Here is a 24,167-nt window from a genome sequence, read left to right as displayed (position 1 = left end):
CAGGCAGCATGGGTAAGAATAAAGCTCTCCTGATTGCGCAAGCACATCCTCTTCTCACAACGGAGCGTTCTACATGGTTCAACGTTGCTGAGGTTAGTTTAACTCCTGGATCCTGTGTTGGCTGCTCTCTCTTTTCATTAAGAGTAAGTAAGTGGGCTATGGCCATCTGTGCTAGTGATGCCAATAGCATTCTGGCTGTCATCAAGAAACAGACGCAGGATTCTCCTTGGGAGTCTATTTCTGTGCATGTCCTTTGTTCCCTTGGTAGGACCAAGCCCCCTGGTCACACGTGAATTTAGTGCGTGTGCTACGGCTGCCAGCCTGACAATTTCCAGCCACTGTCCGTCTGAAATCTAATACCTTCCCTTTGTAGTGATGGTGGCTGCCATTCTTCATTTAGTATTTCTCCTGATTAAGTTTTTCCAGCGCATAGTTTCTTTGTAACTGTTTTGGAATTAATTTTCCCTGCTTCAAGAAGCTGCTTGGAAATCAGCAGTGTGTTATTTACTGTTGTACTTACTGTGCTGAATTACTGGTCCTAATAAGAAAAGAAAACTACTGAGTAGTAAGTTGTGATATTCCAACAGTGTTAAGGATAGATATCTTCCAACAAGCTGGAGGATTTTTTTGTCAAGCCCTTTGCCATTTGGACTTTGGGTTTTTCTCACTGCTAACTTAATTGCTTTTATATAGGATAGGCTTGATGAACTGACAAATGAAAGGCTTGCCAAAATGAATCATGTGTGAATTATAGACCATCACCAGCTATTAACTTGGTTGAATCAAATGGTGATCAAGTTGCAATTTACAGTATTACTGTGTTGCTGCTCACACTTAACACAGTGCTTCTGCTTTTATAAAACTGAGCAGTGGGCTAATAGAAATAATTTTGTTATACAGGTCAACTATACCTGTGCCTATCTTAGACCAAAAGTGATTAGAAATCTCTTGCTTGCCAATGCTTCAGCTGTGGTGTTTACATATATATATATATTTATATATAAAACAATCCTGTATTTAGTTTTGATACTTGAACACCAGCGTGTGTACACAGTGGGAGCTGTATTCTTTTCTTACCTTTCTGGTATGTACATGGGCACTGTAGTCTATGGGGACCCCAAGGTTTGTAGAAGTATGGTCCACTTTTTGTACAAAACCTCACCAAATTTAATCTCTATAGTCCTGTTTCTTTGAAATTCTTTGCATTTTGTTAATGAGTTTAAAGTTCATTCATAGTTAACTTCATGCTTTTCTTCCAAAGTTATTCATAGCTCTTTACCATATCCTCTTTCCACAATGAAGGGCAATTATTTTTGGTCATTTTCTGGTGCATAGGGTGCGGGTTTTTGCCCAGTATTACAAGGTGGTTTTAGAAGAACTGAAAATCTGTTCATCAGGATAGATCGTAAATAGATTTTATAGTCTCCACTGTCTGGACTACTGGGCAAGCATCGTATTCTAACTAAAATGTCAAAATGAGCACAGAAATAAAATGCCCTCCAAGCTGAATAGAATGTGTTTTATTTAGAAGACAAGTTTATATGGGGGCAGGATAGAAAATATGATGAGACACATTGGTTTATTCCTTTTGTGAAAACAGATATCAAACCATAACACTATTAGAGAAGGGATTCTCAGCTAGCGGGTCAAGATCCATTTCTGAGTCATCATGAATTTCTGCCGAGGGTGGAAGCAAGTTGGCATGATCTAAATGTTGAAATATAAGAAAAAACATTGAAGGCTGACTGAAAAAAAAATAAATCACAGTGGCCAGAATTGCTACAGTAAAAGAGTTTGTTTGGCCAGATCAGCCTGGACTAAAAAAATCCCTTTGTGGTATGTAACCAAGTGAAGTAAGGTTGAAGGACAGGAAGAGAAGAAAGAAGAAAAGAGCCAATCATCCAGCCTCCTTGGACTAACGGACTGAAGAACTCTATGCTGCTTTTCCCCTTGCCCTGGCTGGGTGCATCAGCAGCCTGACTCCTGCGAGCAGCTGGAAGAGTTCCAGTACCCTTTTAACTAACGAGGGGCAGGCGGGTCACAAAACTGCAGAGTATGGAAACTGCTGTGTGGCTGGGCACCATCGGACATCCTCCACATCATGTTTAGGATGGAAATCTAAAAGTTATGTGCTTTCAGTAAACATTTTAAAGTTCTCTGGCAGACCCTAGGCAGTGTTTTGTTTCCAGTCTGTGCATTGGTAGGGTGCCCATTACCATAGATGAGCAAGCTCAAAGACTGCAGGCTTTCAGAAACACATGGGATGTGTCAAGCTGACCCACTTCTTGAAAGCCAGGCTAGGCCTTTGTGAAACGTCCTGTGCTTGTTAGATGTTAGGATGTCAAGAATGTTTAAGTCTCCACTGATGGGATAATTATTGTTATAGTGTTTATAGAGGTGGGAGGGCCCTAAGGGAAAGGAGGCCAAAAAGGAGAATCAGGAAGTAAGATGAGTAAGGCTCCAGGAACTGCACGCAGATGGAGTTTCGTCGTGCTTTTTTCTTTGGCTCACTTGGCTCTTCAGCAAAATACATGTTTACATATAAGAAACTATTTTTTTCCTTTCTGCATCTCTCACACCTACAAATTCAAACGTTCCACATGCTAATCTTAGTGTCAGAAGTAGATTTTAAATGGACTTTAGGAATGTGAAACTGTCAGGTGAAAACACTGGTTTTAATAATTTTTAGTTATTGTAGCTGCTTCCAGTCCTCCTGTCAATCTGCAGCTTGCCTCTTTCAAATCTGTTCCAGGGAAACAAGTTAGCCTCAAATACTCAATATCTGCTGAAATCTGAAATCCTGCAAATCTGCTGCCCCTGTTAGACAGTAGTATTTTACTGTACAGGACTGATCATATGTTGTAATTTATAGAATATATTAAATATACCAGAAGCCTGTAGGATGTGCAGACAGTTACCTCCTTTTATATTAAGAGTACAAAAAACATGCATCTACAAAGCATATCGTCTGACAAAATGCAGTGTTTTTCTAACTTTGTTCAGTCATAGTAACCGTAGGGAATACTTGCATGACAGAGCAATTAAAATATTTCAAACAAGGTCATGATTTTGCAGGTGATTGTTTTTAAGATTAACGTGCCATTATATATGCTGTCATGATTGCAATGGGTATGCTCGGAGGCTTGAAGGAAGAATAGCTTCCTGTTCTAGTACATTATTATTATACAATCAGCAATTATTGTTGTTCGCCAAGCCACGCCTATGCTAACCTCTGTCATCAACGATATTGTTTGATCAGCTTAAAAATGACTGAATCTTATCTACTTGGCAAATTCTTTTAACTTACCTTATGAACTTACCTGTGTGAGGATGCCAGAGAGTACAATATGGAAGTCTTTGCTATATAAAAGCCACAGCGTTGTCACTGATTTGTTACAGCTGCATGGTACTTCCCCCTTTGGAAGTGTCTTACTAATAAAGTCAGTTTTCCTTTCTAGGAATCAAAATGCTGAAAAAGACCGAGAGGTTATTTGCCTTCCTCTTCCCCTCCATGGCTAGACCAGCTATCCTGTGAGCATTCCTGACAGGCACTTGTTTAAACTCTTCTTAAAACCTCCTGCAACTGATCCGCTAACAGGTTTCTGCTGTGTTTTGACTAGTAACAACGTAAGGGAACGCTTGAGTGGTTTGAAAATACATTATTTGATTTGGATAGCTTAAAAACTAATTGGAATGCAAGCATTTCTGTTGCTTTAAAAACATTTTCAGCAGTGCTTTTTGAAACATAAAATGTAAGTTTTGAGCCAGATTTGCAGTGCCACAGTAAATGTTCAAAACTCATGAGTCAATGCCCACCCACAAATGAAGTTGGCTTAAAAGCCCATTTGCTTAAAAATAAGACATTTAGAGAGGATGGGTAGGTGGCTGGTTATTTGCCATCTGGTTTCTGAGCTTTTAGGAGACCTTCCTTTCATATTTACAATCTTTTGCCATACAGAAGAATTAAAATCTTGCTTAAAAAATACAAAGCTGGGATTCTTACTGCAGTCCCTTGACTTTGGCAGCTGAAACAAGTATTGAAGGATTTGCAATGAAATAATGAAAATCAGCAACACCTATCTGATTTGACCTGACAGCATTCTTTTCTGTGTTACGGCTTTGCAGAGGAACAAACCGTAATCTGTATGTACGGATCCCCTCATATTTAATATATTTGGTATATTTTGAGGAAGGTTGTGGAAAAGTGTGGAGTGCAAATCTTTTCCATCTCAAAAAGCTCTCTATTTTATATTACTAACTTACTGCTAATGTATCATAATGCTTGCTAATAGGCAAATGCTTCTTGTACTCCTAGGCCCACGTAGGTTAAATCTCATGGTAGAGAGGAATTTATTTCTAAACATAAAGATTGCAGGAAACTAACAATTTGGTGTTGCCGTGGATTTGTCACACTTGGCTAGTTCTTGGTAATTAAAGGAAGGTTTTGATAAACAAGTAGTTTGCTGAATTTTAATGGTCTGTGGGTTGGAGTTCTAGGATAAACTTGCTTGTTAGAGACTCCTTATTTCTTCTAGTGAATATTACGTCGTCATCTCAGAGACTCCTTATTTCTTTTGGACAATATGTTATGTTGTTGACGTGCCAGGCAACTTTGCCTAAACTCTGTGAATGTGAACGCCTCCTTTTATATAGTGTCTTGCAGTTAGCTGCCGGACTTGCTGACAGCATAGTTCTGGCAACTCGCAGGTTTGCTGAAGTGCCATGTTGAATTCGTATGGCAGGTAGCATTTATCCCCAGCTCCAACCTAACCCTTACAAAAGTGCCGTCTGGAGGAGGCTGTATGTTGTAGAGAAGGTCATTTTCTCTAACAGTAACAATAGCATGAAGCTGTGTTGGAGAACTAGTTCATTAGTGAGAGCAATACAAATCACATGAAAACTCTATCCTTAGTTTAATTAAGCTACAGTTTTCATGTTTGCTGCACCAACCAGCCTGGATTTTTAGATGTAAGTACATGCTAAAATAAAGTTCATTTGAGACTCTGAAGAACCTGAAAATGCATTTTCAAAAGTGGTTGCCAGACTGCAGAAAGGTATGAACTGGTGCATAGAGAGACGTGTTTCAGTTCTGATTGACAGAAGGTTCCTGGGCCACACAGGCCTCTCAGCCATGAGTGCCACGCAGCAGAAGCATACCAGAAGCACGGCACTTTCTCTCTGAGGAAGGCTTGCACTGGCTGTGGATCAGCTGGTGGTGAGCTTTACTGGGAACAAATCTAGTACACCCAGTAAGAGCGTTCTGTACTAGAAGCAGGAATTACTTCACTGACCAGCGCATTAGCTATCTCACCTAAGTTCTCACCTCGGTTCTGTCAGCAGTTAATGGAGAAAGACAGGTACCTGGAGGACATTGCTCCCATTCTAGCACATTTGACAAAAACAGATGAACCAGTTCCTGCTTCATCAAGCATTCTGCATTCAGGAAAAAGTTACTTGTGATCAAACAAACGAAGACTGCCAGGATGCAAGTGCACTCAAAGGGAAAGAATTAAAGCTGCAAAGCTTAATCCAAATTAATGTGTTTCTTATTACCATGGGTGCTTGACTTTGAAACCTTTATAATATCTTCCAGTATTTTTACAGGCATGAGATATTTACTTTAAACTCACTGTATAGGAAATTTAAATCTATGCCATTTTACATAGTATGATTTGTGGGGGTTTTGTTTGCTTTTAGTGATTTCTTTCAGTACATATTTGGCTTCTAAAGACAGCACATTGTTCAAAGCATGCTTTTGCTCTCTAAAGCCTCTGCCTGCAGCGTGAACTCCTTTACTTGATGCAATTCAGTACAAGTCCCTGTGGTCCCGTATGAGCTGTTAGGTGCCTCCAAGCAGCCTGGTCAGTCCAAGGCCAAGCTGTGTGCAGAGCCCAGCCTGGCACACGGGGCGCCCAGCAGGAAGAGCATCAGTGGGTATGGGCTGGCTCGCTGTCCCACTTCCCTTGTCTGATCAAGGAGAACAGGCTGAAGAGGTGGGACCAAAAGCTGCTGAAGATGTTGTACAGCTGAAGTGAGATGTGACTCAGTGACATGTCATACCTGGCTCATAGGAAGAGGCGAGACAGAGCTTGGGCAAGAGGAAATACACTTCATAGGATAAACAGCCACTTCACCTGAGTTATAGACATCTCAATTTCCACTGCTAATGCAGGAATTGCTGTACATAGTATGAGACATTGATATTGGCCCTAATTCTGTTGACTGCCTCTCATGTCCAGGAGAAGATCTGACCTTTTGCAGTCTTGCTGCTTTGCCGCACTTTCTCTCTACCCTCCAAACCTCAGTCTCATTTCTTCATTGAACTTTCCTGCTCTGTATCCTTTCATCTCCTTTATGCAGAAGTAAAAGTTCCTTGTGGGCAGAGGTGCTCATTTGTTTGTTACAAGTTATCACTGTATGGAATCACATAGTTACATAAACCAGTAATACTATTAATGGCAGAAAAGGCAGCAACTTCTCTTTCAAACTTTTAATACGGATTCTCTATCAATTTAAGTGGAAGCATGATCCATAATTAAAGTGGCACGATCTTATGTATAGTAATACTGAAGTACAGTGAAAAATGCAGGAAAAGAAGGTATTATAACAACGTCTAACCACAGAGACTATAAATGCAGCCACACAGATCTTTTAAAGGTTCCTTGGTCAGGTATATGCTTACAACTCAGGATTAGCTCAGGCAGGATTGATGTGAACTGGAAGACAAACCCAGCAAATGCTGCTGGGGCAACAGTGCAGGAAAAGTTTAGGACCCCTGCCCCATAACAAAGAACGAATCATTGCTCATTAATGAACGGCTAGTAACAAATGTGTGTGAAAGCAGTAGTTAAAAATTGGCCAGCAAGAAGTACCAAGCGATGGTTATTTGCGCCTGTGTTTTCTGGCTCTGGCAAGCAGGGGTTCTTTGTGTTTCTGACGAAATGAATGCTAACAATGACACATCCAGCGACACCTTTTCAGGAGGTGCACTGGAGGTGGACATCAATGCTGCCTGAAAGACAACTCTCCTTCCTTTTAATATAGGTCCTAAAAGCAGGGGAAGGTAGGAAGAGGAGGAGGGGCCATACACAACTAGAGTTAGCCTCATATTTTATCACAACCCTGTACAGTTTCTGAGCCTGTTCAAGATGACCTTTTACTTCAACTTTTAACTGAGAAGAAAGGACATACTGTACAGGTATAATACCTAGCCTCCAAAGCTTAGCGCAGAACTTAAAAAGCATGGCAGGAAGGGGCCAGGTATCTACTCTATTGAATTTAAAGACATTGTCAAATTAACAAGGCCTGAATTGTTATTCTATTTATTAACTTATAATTAAGTGATAGAACATTTTCTTCCACATCCTGAAGGTCATTACCACTGTATATGTATCTTGGCTCCTCAGTGATGTCAAATATCCAGTACTGTGCCTTTTACAAACACATACATGAAAAAAAAAAGAATTTCACTAATTTATGCTCTTTCAGTGCTGCCAAGAATGCAGCAAAGTGTAACCAAGCTGCATATGGCTTGACTGTGGTAAAATGTCTGCATCCTGCCTACACTACAGGTGTAGCTCTACTGGAAGAAATACCCCAATTAGGTTTCAAGGGTTGGATAAAATCCTCCTAGGGGAACTTGAGTGCCTGGTAGAAGAGCTGTCCTCAGCTGGCTCCAGTTTGATTCCTCTATTTCATATCCTGTGCCTTAAATGAGAGTTATATTCATTGTTGTGGTGCACAATTCCGATCCACTTAATGTTTTCCTCCCACAATTACGAAGGAGTAAGGAAAACAATTTGACCAATGGTGCTTTAGTTACAAAATCAACAGACGCATGAAACAAATTCTTGAATTTGGCATTGCAAGATGACACTCTTAAACATGAAAATACCAAGCACTGCTCTTTGTTTACTAGGGTTCAGATGATGGACAAAGCATTGACTCTAATACTGCAAAAATCTCTTGACTAGCAGCTCCAAAACAAAAGTCCTAGTTCTGGTCCTCCAATCCCACTTGTGCTAGTAGGATTTTGAACTCCCTTGGATTCTCACTGGTAAATCAAAAATCAGATTGGCGCACAGCATATTAAGTATCAAAGCCAGGCCCCTGTATCTGGAACAGGACTGGAGATGTTTGCTGCTAAGGGGCACACAGTGTTTCAACAATGCAAAGAGTAACTGAGGAAATAAACATGAGGTAATAAAAAAAAGGCAAGACAGTTTAATCTGACAAATCCCCACCCCCCTTTTAGGGGGGATTTTTTTGATATATAGTTGAACCCCAAATATGAACTTCAGAGATAAGTATCATGATTATACAGGTTATGGAGTTGAAAGAACCTTTCCCATAGTTGATGCTATTTAAGAAAATGCATTTAATACTGATTTGAATTTACTTTTTTAAAGAGAAGGTCATGCATAAGAGTGGTACAGGAAACATCTTTTAAAACTAACTTCTAGCACAATTACCTGGCTGTTGCACTTGCATCTCTTTAGAGTCTCCTCTATCTGATGACATGAAAGTCACTGCAAGACAGATTAATCTGGCTTTTGAGTATTTTTGGAAGAGGCGGAGACTACAGGAAACTTTCCTAACTTGACAGACCTTCTGTGGCAAGTTCAGGGAACTCTCTGGCAGGACCAAAAAGCAAGCGTCACAGCAAGGCTTTCCTCTCAGATTCAGGCAGTTCTTCCCTACCACATCCTGGGGCTTCTGCAATTTAAGCAGCACCCTGGCCTGGCTGAGCTGAGGGTGCATGTAGTCACAGGTGTAAGGAAAGTTGCATTTGTTTCCCCAGAGGCCACCTTAAGAAGACAAAAATCAGAAGCAACGAGAAAGGTTTCCACTGATTGTACATGTTCCAAATAGGTCACAAACATCAAATTTAAAAGCTTGTCTCTCTTACTGTTGTGCCTGTTTTCAAGAGGCTGAGGAAAAGAAGCATTCAGTGATCATCTGTTTTTTCCAGTACTGTTACAGGTTAATAAGGACTTTGACAGGTTCTGGTCTTCAGGTTTTCATCTGAAAAAAAAAAAAAAAAAAAAAAAAAAGGAAAATTCAGTACTTAACTCATCAGTGAAGTTGTTGCTGTAAATAGGGACTATAAACTATGTAGCACTTCATCTGCAGATCTCCGTGTGCTTTCAAAAAGGGTTATTGCCCCACTCTTACTGCTGGGAACACAGTGGTGAAGAGGTGCAGTGGCCAAGCCAGAAATCACCCAGATGGCCAGTGTCAAAACCGCAGATAAATCCCAGGACTAATTCTTTATCCCAGAAGCTGCCTCAAATAAATAATACAGAGAATTGTGCAATGGAGCATACACTTGGGAACAGTTGCAGAACATGAGATGAAAATACATATAACAAACTGGAATACTAGGAAGTAATTAGATTTAAGACAAGAAAATAACCATGGAAGTATATGTGAGATCAAACATCACATAGTAAAGAAACTTTGCTTTGGAAAGGCAATTTTTTTTATTAAAACATGCTACATTTTCTAGATGATTGTGCCTGTGTCATGTCTTTTTTGTTAGCGACAATGACTACAGCCCTAAAAAAATAATTTCCCGAAACACAGCTTCTGGCAGTAGAATAGATATACATACACAGACTCTGAATGTAACTGATGGTTTTGACTTGTGTGCGCTAGCTGATGAGTGCTGAATCTTGTTTTGTCAAGTTACTCCATACTCTCCCCAACAGAGTGTTCAGGTGGAAGTTAACGGCTGTGGCAAGCATTAGGATGTACAGGCTTCTTGATTACAGGTGTCTGGGGGTACTCTCAGTCCAGCTGGACAGCCCTAGGCCCTTGTGTTTGGGTGCTACCATGTATACGTGCTCTTCGGCTCTTCACGCTGCCTAGGCTGTGTGGCTGACCACACAGTCCCAGGAGTAACGGTTGACAGACGGATTTCCCGCAAGCTTATTTTGCAGCTCTGGTATTTTGAGTGCTCTGTGCTTCATTCATCCCTTTAGAAAATCAGTTGAAACAGTCAGTCCTGAAGGAGTCAGCTCCTTTAGCCCTGGGCAGTAGGAGAAATGCACGGAGGGAGATAAAGTAATTAACATTTACTTTCATTTGTCTGTGTAATTTTTTCCTCACTTCCGTTCTTTTCCGTAAGATTCTCTTGCAAACTCCTCTGAGTTTAGGATACTGCACACAACTGCAAATCACAGACAGTCTCTGATATTCATCCTGTACCTTCTGGTTTTCTTTCAAAAAGCCCACAAGACCTTCTACTTGTCTCTTCAGGCCAGTCATACCTTTAAAGTAACCTGAAATCCCTCGATGTGGAATATGTTGCTTAGCTACGTCTGAGCTGAAGGTCAGGCTTAAAAACTGCTTTGCCCTGGGTTGCAGCCACCCACCTTTTGGGCTCTGCGTGAAGACATCATTAAGGTTTAGTAACACCTGGCCAGCCCTTTGCTGGGAGCCCTTGGAAACACAGCCCAGCAGGAGGTTGTACACCAAGAGCAGAGTCACTCGAAGCAGAGTTAGTGTCACACGCACGCAGGTATGAAGATGTAAATATTGAGTGGGCTGGGATGGATTCCTCAAATTGTTGCGTGTGTTATCCCAGGGTATGGGGCCAGCTCCCTTGCTGCCCCTTCCCCACAGCAGCGGCATCATGAAGTGCAAGTCCTTAAGTCTCCCAGGGCCACACTCCCCCGCCCTGAGCTGCAGCTGGGGGACCAGTCCCTCTCAGAGGCAGTGGGACAGCCCCGCAGCGAGCCCAGGGGCCACGAGGTTACCTGGGTGGAAGAGAGCGGGTTGCTGCCCACCTCTTGCTGGGGCAGCAGCCCTCTGCCTTGCCCGAGTGCCAGGGATCCCGCTCCAGTGCGCACGTTCCCCGGGACGCCAGATGAATTATGGATGAGTCAGCCAGAATTTTTCCATGCGCTTCCGCTGCTGCACAGTGCTCATCGCCAACTGAGCTGTGGTTTTCAACCGCCGTCTAGGCCTAAATGCTTCTAACATTAGAAATAAAAATAAAATTTTAAAAAATTGCTCTTGGTTTTCTGACAGAGTGCTCTGGGGCAGGGCATGGGGAATCCTGATGTTTGTGCAGTGTCTGGCCCCCGTGTCCATAATGTTTTGCTGAATAGCCTAGCATGTGTTAGAAATCATTTGGGCCTTTCTGCCTGCTTTGCTCCTCTGTCCCTCCCACTAGCTGAGTGTATCGACAGAGTCAATTAGAAGAGACAGCAGCAATGCTGAAACTGATTTGAATTTCAACCAGGATCTGGTAGCAACTAGAGCTATGTACAGAGAGCTGAGGGCAGGCAGTTACTCAAGGACCCAGTGACTGCCTGTGTATGCTAAAAGTATGTTTATTTTTTTTTATTTCAGTTCTTAGCTAGATTCAGATTAATTTCTGTTCAACAAATGTTGATTTCTTTTGCTTTTCTTTGAGTACATCAAATGCACGTGCTCTTAATTTGTGATGATCACAGAAAAGAAATAGTCCAGTTCTGGAAATACTTGCTATAAGACAAAGCACAAAATCCTTCTACAACAGCATTTGATGAGTCCTCTCAGAAGAGACTGTAGCTTTTGTAAATGCTTGCAGTGATAAAGCAGCACTGATGTCAAACTATACAGCATGGGAAACTAAGCATTAATTCAAGCCTTATTATAAATTTCTATTATCTGCAAGTTGCATCTAGAACTCCCAATCAAGACAGGCTTCAGCTGTGCTGAACACTACATCCATAGAAATGCCAGTTTGCACTTTAAAGTACTTAGCCTCTAAATAGACAATGTGAAATAAACGGGTGTGAAGTCAAAGAAATGAAAGAAAGATCCCTGCCGGCGCTTCACCCAGACACCAGCAGTAGCTGCTTGGCTGCATTCGCAGACTGAACTCCGTGTTTATCTTCAGGCAGCCTGAAAACTCATTGATTTTAATGGGAGAGAAGCACTGGAGGATTTTTCCCTGAATACACCTACGATCTCCGAGGAGAAAGCTGAAGATGAACGACGTATTGTTCTACAGGCTAACATGGCAGAGATGGCACAGGAAGGACACAGGACAATCAAGCTTTTGGGAAGGCCATAACCAGCGTCTGCTGGCATTGCCCGCAGCAGCGAGAGTCCTTGATTTGCACAACCCTCCCTTACGAGCTATTCAAATGCAGATGTCCCAGTCAGTCCTTTTGAGTTCTCCCCAGCTCTGGTAGTTGCATTTGGCCTTATTTACATAGCATATCATCTCAATTATTCATGCACACATTTCATGACACCTTTGCCATAGTAATTAAAAGGACTCCTGTGGCTGTTAAGCCAGAATATGGTCCAAGCACAATATTGTGATGAAGCTAATTGATCTTTACCCTGAACTACACTATCCACCTTATTTCTAGATTTCACCTCCTGCCATGGGATGTGGCTATGTCCTTGTCTGCAGGATGATGGAGCCCCTTGCAGTTAAGAACCTGCACAGCCTACCGTTCATCATCGGGTTCCCTCTTGGTCTTCTTTTCAATAAACTACAGAGACTGATCCTAAGTCTCTCACCATAAATCAGCTTTGCTTAGATATCATGTAACTCTTATTGCTCCTTCGTGAAGCCTAAATTGTCAATATCATTTTTCTCAAGTGTGGGCACCAGAACAAGACACACTATTCCCTTAATGTTACTGTAACGTCACCTCTTTCCTCCTGTGGAAGATATCCTGCATCCAGGGATCACATCAGCCTCAGTCACCGCATTGTTTGGGCAGCTCCTGTGCTGTGACTTGCCCACGTGACGAGGTTTGTTGCTAATTCTTGGAATCCTGTGATTCATTCAAAGCTGCCCGCACTGCTACAGTGAGCGCGGGCCCTCCTGCAAGTCAGAGAGTATAAGTCGCTTTAAGTCACCTTTTTTTTCTTTCTTTCTTTTTTTTTTTTTTTTTTTGCCTCTTGACCACATCAGCATAGCACCTGCTGAGGTGGCTGCAGGCAGTGAGGAGTGCCCCAGTTCCTCTGCAGGCTGCTATTTAAACGTTCCTGTTGTCCTGTGAAATAAACCCACACACATTTAACCATGTACAATTAGCCACTGAACAAATTTCGGTCTCGGTCTGAAATAGGTCCACTTTGCCATGCTGCAAAGGCCCCGCAGCCCAAGGTTTCCTGTGGAATGCTGTGATGGCATAAACTGCCTGAAGAGGAGCAGGCTACTTTCTTTAGAGACAGGAGTATCTTTAAGTAAACAAACAGAGCTAAAAAGTGGTAATTAAATAATAGTTCCCTATTTTACCTTCAAAATGAACATACAGTGCTATGTTTAGAAACCTATGTAACAACATGAGGTTTCTATATGTGTATCTATTTAGCCAGAAGGGTTTATTGTACTATTTAAAGTTTAGACAAAAACAAATCAAAGGATTACAGAAGTAGTTGTGCTGTATGTTACAGGTATGATAGCACTATGATGTAAGCCACCATAATAGAATGCCTTTAGCTTGACAAATTAGTTTTTAATTACCAGATCTGAAGACAACATAGTTGTTCTCATTTCTCAAATATTCTATCAGGTTTTCTATCTTAGATATATGTTGGATCTAAGTAAAATGATTACGTTCCATGCAGGATATAAATATACCTCAAAGACTAAAGCGTGCAATGTTGCCCTGCTTTTAACTTTTCTTGTCTGAGATTACAGAGCCAGGATCCACAGAATTAAAAAATAACAATTAAAAGGCAGTAGGTTGGCTGCTTAGCCCTAGGAACATATTGCTGGAAGTTGGGTATAGCTCTGTGCCAACAGATAAAGCATGAAGGAAGAGAAGACAGACACACAGACACACACAGAAAATACATCAATGTAATGTCACTGCAGGCTGGAGTAGAGTGCCAGAAGTTTTCTGAGGGACCTCTGTTCAAAGGATCAAAATAATGCAATTCATTTACACCAATAAACTGGAACACAAAAGATGGCATAGCTTACATATCTGCATATTAATAATAGTGCTGGAAACTGAAATGTATGTCAGTCTCAATACAAAATAGGCACAAATTCATCTCAATTCAGTATCTGCTTATCCCTGTCCTGTGGTTCTGGCAGCAGAGCCAATATAATCAGGAAAAAAGTAACACGTGCTCTGGGTCAATGTGTAGGTGCTTTGTCACACCTAACTGTGACAATTTGGGGACCGTGCCTCTGTGTGATTTTTATATTCTGATTTAAGATGAGAAATTGCTGAGTTACCAAATGCCTTGGTAGATGCGGAGCTGAACTATCAGGCACATGCCTTCCAGAGATGAGAAAGCAGAGAGTTACTAAAACTCAACTGCTCCCATTCCAAGTGGGAGCATCTTTGGAAAGTCAGAGAGCTGGAGGCTGAATCAGTCCCACCGAGTCTGCCTGATGTCCAGGAGTGAGGAATGGAAGAATATTCTCAGATGCAGAATATGGACCAGGATTGAGTACGTCTTCTTCAGTGCTGTGAGGAATGGCATGGTGATGCAGCCAAGCCTCTCTCACGGCTCTCTGACACCAAGTGGGGCAGTGTCCTGCCCTCCCCAGGCTGTGATCCTGTGGTGGGATGGCTCACCTAGCTAATCCAGGAAAAATACTGCTCACCTTCTTTGGCTGAGTTAGGTTTTTTTTTCCCTTGAAATCCCTGCTGTGAGGCAAGATAAGCTCCAGTGCCGTAGGAAGGGAAGATGCTGGGGTGCATGGCTAGGGAGGAGGTGGAGTGGAATCATCCCTTCTGGCAATGAGTGATTATTGGATCAGGTGAGATGAGCTGCCTAATCCTACCGTGGACCTGACAAGCCGGGGATGAACTCGGAGGCACCGAACACTTGAGCAAAGGAACAGAAAAGACAACCCTGCTTTCACAGCACATCGGTTTAGCTGCGAGATCCAACTAAATTTTCCTATGACGTGGAGGAGAGCGAAAGGCTTCAAAGTCTCTGACCCTCCCCAGCCCAAAGGAAGCTCAGAAAACTCAGGCAAGGAGAAACACATAGATGCTAATTAATTTGCACAGATCTGTATGTTCCTTGAGCTGCCTCAGTAGGGCTCAATCAATGCTAGCACTGCTCAAACGCGTGCCAAATCGCATCCACAAGCACACATCCACGAAGGGATGCTCTGTACTCAGTAACTGTTATAGGAAGGGAGGGACAAAACCTGTGCTTGAGCTATCAGGGAGCGCAGGGTAAAGGGAGAAGCAATTATGTTTTGGGAGATTACAGGAGCCAAGCTGTAAAAGGTCTCATTTGCACAGAGGGGTAACAGAGGGCTTCTGTGCAAGAAACCAGGGACAGAGCCAGCTCTGTGAGCTGCTCAGATTAAACACGGTGCGACAGCACACGGACCCCATACAGCAGGAGCTAACCATCACCACCGTGGAGCAGGACCGTCTGATAACCGCGGGGTTAGCCTCACCTCTTTTTTATTGTAATATTTCCTTGGTTATATATTCAGAGCCCTTTCAGTCCAGGCTACATCTGTATTTCCCAACTGAAATTAAATACAACCCCCTCCAAGCCTCCCCCAACACTACCTCATTTACTTTAGGGGGGAAAATGACTTGCAGTCACTGACCCTATTTTTCCCATTATGAAATCATTTATCAGTATGCTAGACTTTGCCTGCTGAGCTAGCCCATATTAATAAAGCAAAATGCAAATGATAAGCTTGTCTCTGCTGACCCTGACTTTGAAAACAGGGGTTTTTTCCCCTGCTTCTCATCTTTGACAAAAGAGATGCAGGCATAAGCTTAGAAGTCAGCAGGTACATCTGCCTGTCTGTCAAGTGACCTGAATCCCACTTTTCATTACACAGACTTTCACTATGGTGGATACTGAGAACTGGTGATGCTGTAGGAAACGATAGATGATGCCAATTAGGCTAATTAGACAGCTCCATATTCCTCTACCAGAATCTTTCCCTCCTTTCCCTTAACTCCCTCTCCTTGCAGTCGATTCTTCCCTTCCATCTTGCCTGTTTGCACGAAAACTAGCTTTGACACTAAAGGATGTATATATATCCATCAGGTTTCAGACAGTGGAAAGAAGTCTCCGAAAACATCTTCCCTACCCACGCTGGCAAGCTTTCTCCTATGACTTTTCCTTTTCACAGCACAAGACTGCATAGACCAATTCCTAAAGATATTAAGGCTCACACCACCTCTTTCACATGCTGTTAACACTTCTCTCTCTCTCTCTTGTTCCCTCTGCCCTTCAGACCCTCCACTAACTTTCCTGTACCGTGCACACTGTTATTCTCAATATTCTCAGCATTTCCTCATTTCCTTGGCTCATCTCTCCCCAAGACTAATACCATAACTCATGTACAGCAAGTACTTCCAAGCCTCTTTCCTACTCTGTCTCACATTTCTGACATTCTGCTGTCTACTCTCATTGCACCACTGCTCTCGTGACTTCTGCTTCCTTAAATGATGTTGTCTTTATTTATATCTTCACTAATGCCTGTCTCTTACTTTTGTCATCTCCCTGCCAACTTTATCTTTCCTCTCAACACTTTCTCTCCTTGGCTTTCACAACTCCATCCTCACTTCTCCCTTTTGACAGCTGAGGCTTCCTTTTCCATTCCCATTCCCTGGAAATCTCAGCAGGCTTTCTCTCCTCTGCCTCTCCCTGGGCATGTGTACCCAGTCATGTTGGCAACATTCTGCATCAGCGACACGTGCATTTATCTTGGTCTCTTCATCCATCCAGTCCTATGTTTTAGCCACTATGTCTTCTTGGGGATGTGTCTTTGCCAATTTATTTTTACGTGGCTGCTTGCTGAACTTCTGAGGAGCCCCCTGAAGTGCCACTCCAATCCTTCTACTCTGTTTATAAGTGTTGGCCTTTCTTTTGTCCCGCCCTGTTGCTTGGACTACTCAAAGCCAGTCCTACCCCAAGGCAGCTGGTTTGCAACATTTCCTCTCAAAGTCACAGCACTCTTGTACATTCCCTCCCTTTTCCTCTCCCCTGTACCCACATGGGAGATATCTATAATTGCCCCTTCCCCACTATTACCAACCAAAAGACAACACAATGATCGCTGCCCATTTTCTCACCTGTTTAAACCTCTCCCCGACTCCCTCTTTTACCATCATTCCACTTTTAATTTTCTTTCTCCTTCACAGTCACACCCTCTTCTGATTACTTTTACTTATCATGCCATGCATTTCTTCTTCTGCTTTATCATCGATGCAAACATTAATCCTTATGAAATTTGTTGATGCTCCTTGTTTCACACTTCTTTTCATTCTGCCTGAATATCTATAATACAAGTCAGAAAACCTGGGCAAGTGATCTTCCCCTGCACCCTGCCCCTTTCAGGTAAACTTGAAGAAACTAGCTAGGAAACTGGAGTTAACTCCTAATTTAGCCACCTAAAAGAAAGAAAAAATGCCCATCAGTGATTAAAAAACAATTTGATAAAACTGAAAAAAATGTTTTTAGTGGTCAGTGGGTTTTTTCCCCACTGAGAGATTAAAAAGCACAATGAACAAATAAACAGATCAAGCAATCACAAATACAGGAAAGAATCTATTAACTGCCTGGAGTGCACTGAAACAAATATTAAAATATTTTTAAGTACAATATAAGGGACAGAAATTGTGGTTGCACTGCACTGAGAAAGGAAGAAAATGAATGAGATACTTACCAGGCTGACAGCTTTTTTTGCCCAGTCCAACAATTCCATAGTCCGTTTGAACTCCTGCCTAGTGCTTTCTAATTTAGGGCTTCACCCTCTGAACAGTGCTGTTGTATGTAGCTCTGTCAATGCCAATCTAAACAAACTAATTTTGCAAGTTTGGAGCCCTTGAGCCTGATCCTCTGTAAATGTAGCTCTGACACCTCTACCATAAGCCATATGAATACTCATATTTGTGTGGGATAACCAGTCCCATAAAAACTCTGCTGACACTTCTGCCCAATACTCAAAGCAATGAGTAAGGCTGAATACAAGTTTGGATACACTTCAAGATGAGTTTTCTCTCCTTCAGATTTTTAAATCAGTATCACCTCTGAATTTGAAGCAGAACAAGTGAGCTGTAGAATGTAACGATACAGAACATGTCTGTGATCAACCACCACCTTGGGCACTGCGCTTTGTGCTAGCGAAGTGTAGTTTGAAATATGGACATGACAAACAGGACAGAATAAAACAAACCTACACAAAGAAAGGGGTGCAGCAGAGAAGGCTTGAATTAAAGAAATGGAATTATGTAATTACTCAGTTTAGCCATGCATGGAGCTGGATCATAGAATCACAGAATGGTTTGGGTTGGAAGGGACCTTAAAGAGCTCCTAGTTCCCATCACCCTGCCATGGGCAGGGACACCTGCACCAGCCCAGGTTGCTCCCAGCCCCATCCAGCCTGGCCTTGAGCCCTGCCAGGGATGGGGCACCCACAGCTGCTCTGGGCAGCCTGTGCCAGCGCCTCACCGCCCTCACAGTAAGGAATTTCTTCCTTACATCCAATATAAATCCTGACCCATAAGCTCTCAGCTGGCTCCTCACCCATCCCCAGGCAGAGCCCCGTGCACTCCAGCTGGGTGCTGACCCAGAGGGTGACATTCCTCAAGAGCCCGTACCCTTCCATTCCAACGCTCCAGTCACAGGGGCCATCCCACCACACCTCTGCGATGCCAGTAAGATCACAGCCCTGCACACGTGCACACGTCTCCAACTCCTCTAGTTTGTTCCTCAGGCTACCTTTGTTTGTGTAGAGGCATTTAAGTTGCCCCCCTCCCCCCAGCCGACTTACTGGCTGGAGTGGCTGGAATTGCTTTATGTTCATGTGTTCCTTTGTTCTTCAGGTGCTTTCCTGCTGACCTGCAACCCACCTCCAGGCTCTGGGCATCTATTGCTGGCACTGGTGTCAAACTGGTAGGAGTGGGCCTTCCTCACCACCTTGTGAGCCCATGGCTGAAGATGCTTTTCCCCTTCTCTGCCAGATGGACCCCACCAGCCCCCACCAGACCGCCAGATTTCTCAAAGCAAGTCCCACGGTAAATTGGTGGCTTTATGAGTAAACTTACTTGTCAAATGATTAATCAGCCCATTATAAACAAGAGCTTCTCCTACGTATGGAGAATAGCCGGACACCTGAAAGAAAAGTTGTGCATGTGAAGGTTTTTCTAAAACTGGCCAGCAAAATTTCTCTTCCTTAAGGGATTTTTCTCATCCTGTTTTTACATGGAGAACTATGTGTTGCTGTAACTACATCAACATAATTAAAACACCATGAATTCCCTGTTAAGGGAGGCTGATAAGCTGGGACTTAACACTGGCCTATTCCCATTGTATGTTATATCACTGTAACAGGATATGTAATATACACATATTTATAGATATGAAATGCTCTACTTGGCGCTCAAAGATAAAACAGGGAAATCAAACACCACCTCAGTGGGGGCTGATAGCATTACCATGCCTGCAGGGAGAAGCAAGCTGTGCTCCCTGGAGAAGGGGGCTCCAGGCAATGCAGAGAAGTTCCCCCATACCATACTGGGGGGCTCTGGGAGGCCCCAGCTGTGGGGATGGAAGCCCCAGCACAGACTGGGGCGGAAAGCAGCTGGGGGGGGAGGGGGGCGCTCCGTTGTCAGCCAGTTCCCAGGCTGGACCCTGGGGGAAAAGCAATCTCAGCAAACATCAGCGGAGAAGCTAAAAAGCCTGGAGGGTGTGTGCAGTGCTGCCTGGAGAGCTCGGCTGGAGGACAGTGGCCGGTGGCACAGAGAAGGCTAAAAGCAAAAGTTCCCTGTAACTCTCCTGGATAGCTGTGAGTCCCTGTGTGCCAGGGAATCGAGGCACTCCCTGGCAGCTGTATAGCTATTTTAGTCATTAAAAATAAATCCTAGCCTCCCCCTCCCCATGACATAGGCCAAGACAAAGCGACTCAGTCTCTCTCCACAGGAGTAGATCTCAAAGCAAAACTATTTCATTAGCACAATAACCCAAGTTACTCATCCACAGTTTCTGCAGGCTCCTTCCAGATCCCCTTCTTTCTCCGGTGTGCCATTTATTTAGTCCCAGAATGCTTTACTTTACATTAGGGCTGCTGTCACAGCTATTCAAGAGACTTCATCTCCCCGGAGTTTGCGTTCCTGGATTAAAAATTGCTGCAAGTCATCCTTTCTCCCCTTGTGAGCAAGGGGAAAGGTTTCAGCTTGTGCCATTCAAAAAACTCGTCACTATTTCTCACCAGCCACGTGCTGTAACAAAAGTGTAGCTACTTGAACTGCACAGGAAAGGGCTGGGAAGGGTCGGAAGCGCCGCACTACACTCAGTCTTACGTATTAACTGCTTAAATGAACATATTACCAAAAGCAAGTGATTTCAAGCAGTTAAACCTGAATTCCAGGCAAGGCCACTGCAGCCCAGACACCCCCCAACTGCCATTCCAGCACCCCCCAAGCCCCCTAGCCTCTCAGCCCCCAAGCCCCAGAACTTGGACACGTTCTAATACCAACTCTAGCACAACTGTGAGCATCAGCACGGTGGAGGGTGGGGTTGGAGAGATGAGAGAGAGAGAGAGAATTACTTACAGATGATGAGGCTGGAGACAATGTAAACCAGTTTGACTAGGTGCAACTGAGCAAACATCCACGGCCTATAGCAAGTTACGGCAAAAATTATATAAAACAAATCCCGTCCCCTTCACCACCACTCTTAGCAGGATCCCCTTGACTCAGCCTAGGACTCATGGGGCCACGTTACTGGGATGCAGGCCTTGCCAGTGGGTGTATTTTAGCCTTTTAATGACACGTTTAAGGTGATTGTTTTGAACGTGGATCTGAGCTGCTAGGTTGTAAGTGTACCGATGCGTTCATTTTGACCCAGTGTAAAATTTCTTAGCAGTTAAGCTGATGACTGGAGCTAATTCATTAGCCACCGTATGTGTGCAACACAAGCTTTATTTTAGCCTCAGAACACAGAAATGCAAGGTGAACAAAATTGGGCTCCTCTGTTCCTCTACCAGACACACCCAACTAAATGAATCCAACAATGCACCAGGAACTAAAGTCTATTTTTCATCCTCTTTTTTTGTCCAATATATCTGGGAGTACTAATCCGTATTGTGTACAAGGAGCCTGTAAAAACTTCCTTTTAAAATTGTAACAACAGAAGAAATTAGGTCAGCTACTGAAGAGTAGGTTGGATGCAATCAAGTTATAGCCCCCCGGGACACAAAAGGTAGTGCTTTTTGCATTTTCCTTTCGTCAACTTACACAGCTTATTGCTGTGGGAGGAATGCAAGGCAAATAACACTAAGGCAGGATTTGCTAAAACGTTGGAAAACTGTTTGATCATTAATCGCATTTGCTAAGACTGCGATTAGGGTAATTGCTCTGTATTTCTTTTCACAACGCCCCTGTCCATGGGGGGATCGGGAAGGACCATCCCCTACTCCCGTGAAGTGCGGCGCAGCTTAGTTGGCTCTTTGTGCCTCTTTTTGCCCCTGAAGCGTCAAATACTTGCCCCTGGAAAGGCACAGTCCTAATGGCTGGATACCGAGTAGCCCAGTGGCAGGATCTAAAAGTGGTATCTATTTCATTGTAACTGTATCTCGTTTTCTTCACAGGTGACTAGTTATTCTTTGGAGCGAATTTTCAAAGCGGCTAGCAGGGGGAACATTCAGCTGGGGTTCGGATGGACTTCCATAAGAGCTGAGCTCCTGAAACACTACCTCGTATTTGAAAACATTCTTTCCTCTGGTGTGGTTAGCAAGGTCTCCGGTTGTGTCAGTGGCTGTCATGTATTAATGCTGCCCCCCCAGTTTGGCTCTAGCTTCCTTTTTTATGACACAACCGCATAAAAAAAGTTCTTGTCTGAATCTGAAGCAATATTCGAGAACTCTGTTTTAATTGCCAGCACGTGCATTTCTGTGACACGCATCCCTGTGGAATCTGGGCATTGCTACTTTAATTTAGAAGTGCTGATATCATTATAATGAGCATAATACAGACCTTGGACTACGTAAGAGAGAAAGAAGAGCACAGCTCCTATTCTCTCCCCCGGCAGATTAAAAACTCCCTTGGATAGTACATCATTCTTCTGAACAGTGGCTGTAAAAGTTTTCTTGTGGTTTGTGTTTCCCCCACCCCCCCACCCCCCCACACCCCCCTGCTTAGTATTTCAACCAGTATGTATAAAAAGCACTCAATTTACAACAAAAAAATCCTGTTCTTCCTGTCAGTGCTACAGGCTCATCCTATGCTTCAGAAATCCACTGGATTCTTTCCCTCTCAGATCATCGGCTATGAGGGTTCTGTAGGATAAATTTATGCCTTGTTTACATTGCACAACAATACTGCGTTCAGGTTCTGCTGTCAGTGTGTGCACACAACACGGAATTGCATCCAGCTCATTTGCTCTCTCTCTGTTTTGTTGTTTCTGAAGAGCCAAGAGGATTAAAAAAAGCAGCAAACATTTGATGTTGTTATTAAACCCAGTTCATCTGACTTTAAGTAAACAAAGTAATAAATCTATTAAGAAATAAGATGTAACTTTCACAGTTACTATTGAGGAGAGACCCATGTCTTAAGGAAGAAAAATAAATTGAGGAGCTTTATGCCAGAGGCATTCTTGAGAAAGGTAAGAAGGTATGCAAATAGAAATCTAATCTGGTTCTGACGTATGTGCTCGGGCAGAAAGCTATTGTTAGACAAACATGTTGTTCCTGAGCAGCAGAACTAACGAAGCCTGATTTCCTACGGATTTGTGTCCTTTGTCCTACATCTCTCTCTCCTTCACCACAATAATCCCCGCTCTCCTCGTGCCTCCCATGACACCGTCACTACCAAGAGACAACAAACTCCGGGACTAGTCCGGAGCTATAAAAATACCCACTGTGGGCACGTGTGTGCTGGCTGGCTGGCGAGCAACGTGCAATGGCTGGGATCCTCTTGCCTTTTCTTCAGTCAAGGCAGTAACCCAACTCTCTGTCCCTTATCCTGCTGCCAGGTTTGATGAACCATTTTTAAAAAAATCATAATTATATCTAATATTATCACTCTTTCAACTTTAGTCAAAATCTGATTTGTCAGAGGGTCACAACGATTATAAGGTACAGGACAAACACAGATTGCGTAAGCTTTGTTTCCACAGGAAACCAGATTCAGAAGTTCAGCTACTTTTCTCTTAACAAAAATAAACAACAGGGCTAATTAGGAAGTTTTCCCTCAGTCATTTTCAGCTGCAATAGTTTGTGTAATAAATGGTGACTGACCTCCTACCCCACAGTGAAAGTTAATGTCTCTGATTTATTTTTTTAATAAAGAAATGTGCGAGAGCTGCTATTGCTGCTGCTAACACTGAGACACTTTATACGGCTAAATATTTCCAGTCTACTGCACAATCGTTATCGCCCCTTTCCAAAGGAAAACACGGAAAACATGCTGCCTCCTCTGTGGTCCGCTCCCCATGCGCCTCTCCGTGCCAGCTCAAGGAGAGCTCCTTTGGCCTGTGCCTGCTGCCCGGACCACAGAGATAATAAGAGCAATAAACACGATCTGCTCTGAGAGCTCCCTCTGGCACATTCCCTTGAATCACGACCTTCTGTTTTGGTTTTGTTGTTCATTCCTGTTTCTTCGATACATGCTCCTACTGCCCCTTAACCAAGCTGCCAATTAAGAACCTTCTTGAAAGGCTTAAAGGCCTTATCTATTTCTCCCCAGGAAACCTAAACAAAGAAGCCAATAACTGAGGACGGGCAAGCTGAAACCTTTCACCTCCCAAATCACTTAATTTCCTCTCCCCATCGCACCTCGGCATCTCAGTTACAGCAACTCTTCTCTCGGCCGAGGAGGGCAGGATAACAGCCCCTCGGAGCAGCAGACGTGGGACATCTGCTCCAAGGTGAAACAGTGTGCTGCCGGCAGCACGGGGATACAGAGCAAAGCCTGGGAAAAAAGAGGCTTGCAGTGCAGCGTTGCGACATCGGAGAACTGGATGATGATCAGCAGTTGGAGTTGGCGAACGGAAAAGGAGCAGAAGTTACTTGTGCCACCAAGATACCAGGAAAGGCTTCCATTTTATCTGTTTCGCCTCAAAATGGCTGCAGCTTCCCCTCAGTCTCAATTGGGCTGAGGCCAGCTGTGGAACTACCACTCCAGCTCTCCAGCAAGAGATCTTGCGGGACCAGGAGAGTGAGGAGCAGCAGAGGTACCCCCGGGGGGAGGGCAGCAAGGCGCTGCGGC

The 24,167-nt window shown here is 43.4% G+C and overlaps 2 protein-coding genes across 3 annotated transcripts in view; both read right to left on the bottom strand.

The window, feature by feature from the left end:
• Window positions 1–24,167, bottom strand: part of RNF182 (ring finger protein 182) — a 279,878-nt gene that overhangs the window by 155,886 nt on the left and 99,825 nt on the right. The gene's annotated exons all lie outside the window — the stretch shown is intronic.
• The window catches only part of MCUR1 (mitochondrial calcium uniporter regulator 1), a 45,188-nt gene continuing 26,702 nt past the window's right edge, over window positions 5,682–24,167 (bottom strand). Inside the window, exons 9-10 of one of the 2 annotated variants that reach the window (XR_013926846.1) lie at window positions 8,909–9,024; window positions 5,682–8,807 (exon numbers count right to left, since the gene is read on the bottom strand). Coding sequence is in view for 1 of the 2 variants with exons in the window: in XM_080379783.1 (XP_080235909.1) it covers window positions 8,984–9,024 (41 nt within the window). In the remaining variant the exon portion in view is untranslated. Of the gene's footprint in view, window positions 9,025–24,167 lie in introns of both variants that reach the window. The other variant, XM_080379783.1, reaches the window with a different exon arrangement.

The sequence above is a fragment of the Falco punctatus genome (assembly GCF_963210335.1).
Source record: "Falco punctatus genome assembly, chromosome: 3".
Classification (NCBI taxonomy): Eukaryota; Metazoa; Chordata; class Aves; order Falconiformes; family Falconidae; genus Falco; species Falco punctatus.
Note: the sequence above shows the minus strand (reverse complement) of the source record. Positions and strands in the feature narration are given on the sequence as shown.